At 38.5% G+C, this 6,346-nt stretch overlaps 1 protein-coding gene across 1 annotated transcript; it reads left to right on the plus strand.

The window, feature by feature from the left end:
• The first annotated feature begins 615 nt into the window (after positions 1-615).
• On the plus strand, positions 616-5,964 carry LOC5509001. The gene is made up of 9 exons (XM_001629517.3): positions 616-1,330; positions 1,756-1,903; positions 2,387-2,585; positions 3,011-3,089; positions 3,180-3,230; positions 3,620-3,780; positions 4,695-4,767; positions 5,168-5,318; positions 5,449-5,964. Exons 1-9 carry the CDS (start codon positions 725-727, stop codon positions 5,559-5,561), a joined length of 1,581 nt encoding a protein of 526 aa, XP_001629567.2. The 5' UTR covers positions 616-724; the 3' UTR covers positions 5,562-5,964.
• Positions 5,965-6,346: the final 382 nt, after the last annotated feature.

Consider the following 6,346-nt stretch of genomic DNA (forward strand, 5'->3'; position numbering starts at 1 on the left):
GATTCCCTCCCCTCCCCCCCCCCCCCCCCCCGGGAACTTGGCATATGAATTTCTTTGGATTTATGATATAAGATGACTAAAGCTTCAACTTATCCAATTGTTTTAAGTCAAGGGATTGTGAAGTGCTACTGTTGATGTACATCAAATACTTATGTTTTGGGGTCTTGGAATTTAGGGCGCTGCGAATCTGTGGCCTTTATCGGATGTGCGTGGATGTGCGATAATTTATGCATAAAAGCGGGGCCATTTTACTCACGCAAGGCGAGTCTTGTATGGGTGGTGAAAGAGGAACGAGTGAGTAAAATGGCCAATAGTACTCAGGAGTCCAACTCAACCCTTTACCTTACTATGTATATGTACATTACTATAACTAAATAGACAAGGCGTTTCTTGTGTACTTACTTAATTTTCGCGCATCCTAATTTTCGTGTCACTTTATTTTCGCGAATCTTCTAAAACGCGAAATTGGCGAAATTAAGTGTAATAAGGTATACAATTCTTTTACGTACTAGAATACAAACCGAGTGCTTGGGTTGCCTGTGTGATTTATGCAGGATTTATCTGTTTATGCGCGCGAAAACCTCCCATCATACAGCAAGGAACGCCTGATGAGTATTGTCGAAGTTCTGTCAAGCAGATCGGGCCTTTTAGACGCTTCGAAAGGCGAGGATACTCGAAGAAGCGGAACAAGAGTAGATTTATAACAACACAAAGGCCTTTAACAATGAGGACAGCGTTAGTTTTCAGCTCTGTCACTCTACTTTTCGTCGCCTGCGTGGCTGACAAAATCTTCGAGATACGCGGCCATGGTTTGGAGCTTGGAAAACACCGCGACTCCGATGGTCATGTAGAAGTCTTACAGTCTTTGCCGAGTCCAAAAGAGTTTTGGGATAATTATGCTAGTATTCGAAAACCTGTTGTATTGCGTGGGGCAGGCAAGAATTTCCCAGCTTTTGATCTCTGGACTGACCCGTATTTAGTGGAGAATTACGGCGACCTTGAAGTGAAACTGGAAGCAAGAAAGGAGAAAGAAAAAGTGCCCGTTGGCGAAAAAGGTCTCGGTCGTGACACGATTCGCAGTTTTCTTGAAAGTTATGCAAAGAAGGACACGTATATGGTCTCCCAACTCCCCGACCCTCTGGCCAGGGAGGTTCGTGTGCTTCCTTGTTTGATGTGCGGTACCTTTTCAGAGCGAATTTTGGAAGCAAATTTGTGGCTTAGTTCTGGTGGAACAAAAAGTATGCTTCACAAAGATGCAGATAACGCGATCAATTGCTTACTCAACGGAACCAAAGATTGGATCCTTATACACCCGGATAACGAAAAGAACGTAAGTATATAAGACGTTGTATTTTATAATCTAATAATAATCTAAAGTACCCGTTTTTTATGTTACTTATATATTATTCCCCCGCATGAAAGCGGAAATAAATGCACAAAAGCGTTTATTGAGCACGATTCACTGCAAACGTGAAAAAACACGAAAATATGTCATTGGAAGTTTGCACTGTGAGTATTATCCTATTATCAGACAACTTTCTTTTTCAAGGCAGACGTTGTGCCAGACAAAATATTTATTAGACATTTCAACAACTTTTTAAAACTTAAAGAGTTGTTGTTTTTATACAAAAAGTTTAACCCTGCCCATGGTTGTTGTTTTTTTTTTTTTTTTCAAAAAATTTAAGCCTGTTGTGTTATGACGGATATCCTGTAAACATGGTATATAAATGCATAATATATTTTAATTGTTTTCAGATTCCTGTTGCTAAGGGAGACAAAGGCTATGGTGGGTTTGCGACTCTGGATGTTGATAAAGTAAATCTCATCAAGTACCCAAAGTTTAAGGAGGTCCACTGGCAGTATGCTAACCTGACGGCAGGGGATTGTCTGTACCTCCCATACAGTAAGTCTAAACATTCAAATAGATAATACCCTGTGCAAACAGGACCGGTATGACCCGGGGATGCTAACACAATTTGGTAACAATATGACAATGACAAACTTTGCGCATCATTCAACATTCGTATGCAAAGCACAGCAGCTCTTTTATTGTTTGTAAAATAAGCAAATATCGACACCTTCATGTTATTGTGATTTTCTTATTTTGATTTGCTGTTATTGTGGTTTCTTCATTGAATTTTTTGGAGAATAATTTTTATTGGATTAAATAATCTAATCTGATACATGGACCCTATAGGCACAGGGAGTATTTTTGGTCCCTCTACCTTTCTTTTCTCCCTTGCCATCTTGACTGTATTTGCATTTACATAAATGAAATCAGTATAAACCTAAAGTACAGTGGTTGAACACTTTTTTACCAGATTAACAACAGTCAGTCAGCAGACTTTAACTCCCAAAAGGTAACGATTATTTGTATCTGTTTCAGGTTATTGGCACCAAGTAAGATCTTATGGAGCCAAAAACATGGCAGTATCTGTATTATTTTCCAGACTCACCCAGTTCAACGAAACAGGATGTGAGAGTGCAAAACTAGAGTATACCCCCTTAAGTGACGTCAACATGGTCTGGACATACCCTGGACATGGCCCACAGACCATGGGAAACCTTGACCCATTTGAGTTGAAGTGAGTAGCAGTAGGCGTGGCAGTGACCTGCTGGGGGGTTAGGGGTACTCTGCCCCTGTATGGGTATAGCAGTGCCACCAAGGGTCTGTAACGCCGATATTTAGGACATGAAATCTCAAATAACACACTATTGTTTAAGAAAAAGGACAAACAATCAAGGTAAACCTGAATACCCCCCCAACCTTGCAATTCTTGTGATAAAAAGGCTTTATAGCATTCTACTTTACAATTCATGTTTATTGCTAAATAATCAAATCAAAACCTTGTTCAGGAAAAATAGACTTGAACTTTTTACCCCCTTTAGGATAAATAGTTTAATACCCTGTTTAGTTCAGTATCCAGCAACATTCACCTTGACCTTGGAGTGACCTTTTATTTACACATACTGGAGCATGGCGACCATACTAAATTTGGATCTTTTGTAGGGATAATTATCTTCAAGAAATCAAACATATTGAGAACCAGCAGTTTACAGTGGATTACTTATTTGAATCCCTAACTCAGGTAGGAGATTATACAGATTGTCTGACGTTTGTTAAAAATATACTTGCTTTCTGATGTAATCACCATTATGCCTTTTTTTTCTTTAAATAGGAGGGAGTTTATGAAAATCACCCCAGTATAAGGAGAGACATGGCCAGCAAGGTAATGATGATTGGAAACAAGTATTTAGCATTGACGAAATAGAACTTATGCAAGGCCCTATCAACCATTTTTTGATACTCCAGATTTGCAGGAAATTTTGTTTTATATATATATATATATATATATATATATATATATATATATATATATATATATATATATATATATATATATATATATATATATATATATATATTGTATAAAAAGATGAAAAAAGGTAATGGTCTTACAGGCTTAAGAGATATGTTCAGAACCCATGAAATAGCTACAGTAGTAATCCAAGTGGTGATTTCGGCTACAGCATGACATTAGGGTCATCCGAGAGCCCATTATAGCAAATATTAGCTATAATGATCTCTTGTGACCTATTGGGAACAACTGTATTTCAGATTTTGTCAATCATGGACCCAGGTGGTAAAGGGTACGCTGGTGAGGATGACATTGAGGCTCTCACTGTTGAGTCACTCAAAGCAATTGCTGATATTTTGGACCCTGATGCCGCAAACACGGAGGAGTATGAACATATAACAATCAGTGTGGATGATGTAAGGTAAGAAGGCCTAAGAAACAGACTACATCTTTTGTGATATGCAGACCATGTGCTCTGTAAGAGAATGGTGGTCATTGCTAGATTTTCTGACATTTTTTAAAGACCAAAATTCTCTTTTTGCCCACTTGTTCAGATGGCCTTCTAAGAAGTTGGCTAATACCTGCAAGGTAGATTCTTGTTTTGACTATAAGTGTAAAAAATGTATAAAAACGAGAGAAGTTATAATTCAACTTATAGAGCACAAAGAAGTCATTCAGCTTTTACTGCACCGAATACTGAATCCCTGTTGTTTACAGCCAAATTTGTTGTTGCGCGACCTCGGCGAATCCAAAATCCTTGTCTCGTTTGGGAATAGCATGTAGTCAGACACAAGCTTTGGGGGCAGTTTGTCTGGTTTTGATTGTTTGGTTTGAATGACTACACGCTATTCCCAAAGGAAGAAAGGAATTTTCGATTCTGGGAAGTCGCACAACAACGAATTTGGCAATAACACAAATTATTTAAAATAGGTAGGCAAATAAGCATAAATAAAAATTTAATTTAAGCTCAGAAAGCTTTATTATTCTATTCTATGTGCCTGTTAACATTCACATGGCTTCCTGAGACTAGGATTCAGCCATTTATACATGTTACCCATGAACCAGGTTACAACACATGGATTCTCAAGCTTACCTTATTTGTAATAGGTAATTTGACAGCCCCAGTAAAATGGGCAGACAAAGTTTAGCTTGGGGCAACAATCCCCCTTCTCTATAAGGTGCCCAAGCATTTCTGTAAAAAAAGAAATTGTTCAATATTATGTACCTTGGTTTTCTGTTGATGTTGCTGTTTATTATGGCTGTTTATTACCTCCATTGATTCAGTTGCTTTTTAATTAACTCCTTCCTCCCCTTATGTGTTGTTTTATTTTACAGGGGATGTTTTCAAGAAGCACTGAAAGAGGGTGATGGTCAGCTCACTTTGAACTCTTTGATTGAGCACTATAAGGTATGAAAAGCCCTGTCCAAACAGCTTGTGCAGTATAAGATAAAGGCCACTTCAAACTGTACCGGTCAGTATTGCTGGAAATGTTCTTTGCTCAAGAACATTACTACTTGGTACTTTGTATGATTATGTAACCATAAAACACTATAATATACAAGGGTGTACCCAGGGGGGTGACCAACGGGGCTGCCCCCCCCTTTCTGGTCCAATAAAGCTATTACATCAGATTCGTTTCTCAGATGGAAATAAATGCTCTTGAGAAATCATCCCCTAAAGGAATCCTGGCTACGCCCCTAATATGCATTACATTGCTTGATTCAATGTTTACCATGCTCTCAACCCTCTCAACATGCAACATGTAAATAGCAATCTGTCCACTTATGGGTACTGTTTTCCTATGAAGGAACTCGAGGGATCCGAGAAGGTTGCCCGTGAGCTGTTTGCAATGCTAGAACCCAAGCAGAAGTACATCGCCACTCAAGAGGAGGTTGACCGACACTTGCCTGAAATACTGGAACTCTTCAAGAAAGTGCGAGTCAGCAACGATATGTCAGGTATATACAAAAAATCTAGCCCAAAAAGTTCACCTTAGCTATAATTTGCTATTATTAGCCAGTGTGTTTATTGGTCACCCTCGCAGCACGCAGTATCTTTAGCTATTAAACGTTTTTCTTTTGTCCCCAGGTGAATGGCACCAGAAAGAGGTCCTAGAAGACAAAAAGATCATGGAGGAATATCTCAAAACTGTCGGACAAAACCCAGATGCTGGAAATGGAAAGGCACGAGACGAGTTGTGATTAGCAGGCAGCGTAGTCCCGCGGCTTGTATTCGGGCTACCCATGGCTGGACCTGAGCCGCTTGGTAAATAATTTCCAGGGTATCCTGAAATAGACTTAGACCCTAGGCTGAAGAGCAGTTTGGATTTACTGCTGCTTCAGTAAAAAAATAAAATAAACAATTCCAAGCATATTTTTATAAAATGCAACTTTTACAAAATGACCCATCCACGGATAAGCATCGTGTTATTTATGATAGCAATTTATTTACACATGCATGTAGGACCGCGCCTTTTTGGCCAGTCAGTAAAATAATATGCTGGTTGCATATAAATCTGTCAAAACCATTAAAATATAACTCTTATAAATAAAGCATACATGGAAACAATGATAAAATATAAAGAAATAAAAGAAAAGCTAGTAATTTTTGCGTTTTTGTTTGTTCGTTGATATTTATTTGGTTGGTTGATGTCCATTTGGCCAGATAATTGGTGTCCTGGGGGCATTTGAGGGGTTTTGTATTCTTTCCTATGTAGGTCTTATTTTATTCTATTCTTTCTTTTAAACAAGAGCTTCCGAGTGAAAGTGTTAAAACCATTTTACCACCATTGTGTCTAGAGACCATTTTACCACCATTGTGTAAAAAGACCATTTTACCACCATTATGTCTAGAGACCATTTTACAACCATTATGTCTAGAGACCATTTTACCACCATTGTGTGAAAAGACCATTTTACCACCATTATGCATAGAGACCATTTTACCACCATTATGTCTAGAGACCGTTTTACCACCATTGTGTGAA

This window comes from Nematostella vectensis, chromosome 3 (genome assembly GCF_932526225.1).
Source record: "Nematostella vectensis chromosome 3, jaNemVect1.1, whole genome shotgun sequence".
NCBI classification, from domain to species: domain Eukaryota; kingdom Metazoa; phylum Cnidaria; class Anthozoa; order Actiniaria; family Edwardsiidae; genus Nematostella; species Nematostella vectensis.

What these genes read in the sequence shown, in the direction of transcription:
- LOC5509001 (XM_001629517.3), top strand. Translation starts at nt 725, where the DNA reads ATGAGGACAGCGTTAGTTTTCAGCTCTGTCACTCTACTTTTCGTCGCC. An exon ending in ATCAGTGTGGATGATGTAAG is followed by an intron (nt 3,781 to 4,694) that starts GTAAGAAGGCCT and finishes TTTATTTTACAG; the next exon opens with GGGATGTTTTCAAGAAGCAC. An exon ending in AGTCAGCAACGATATGTCAG is followed by an intron (nt 5,319 to 5,448) that starts GTATATACAAAA and finishes TTTTGTCCCCAG; the next exon opens with GTGAATGGCACCAGAAAGAG.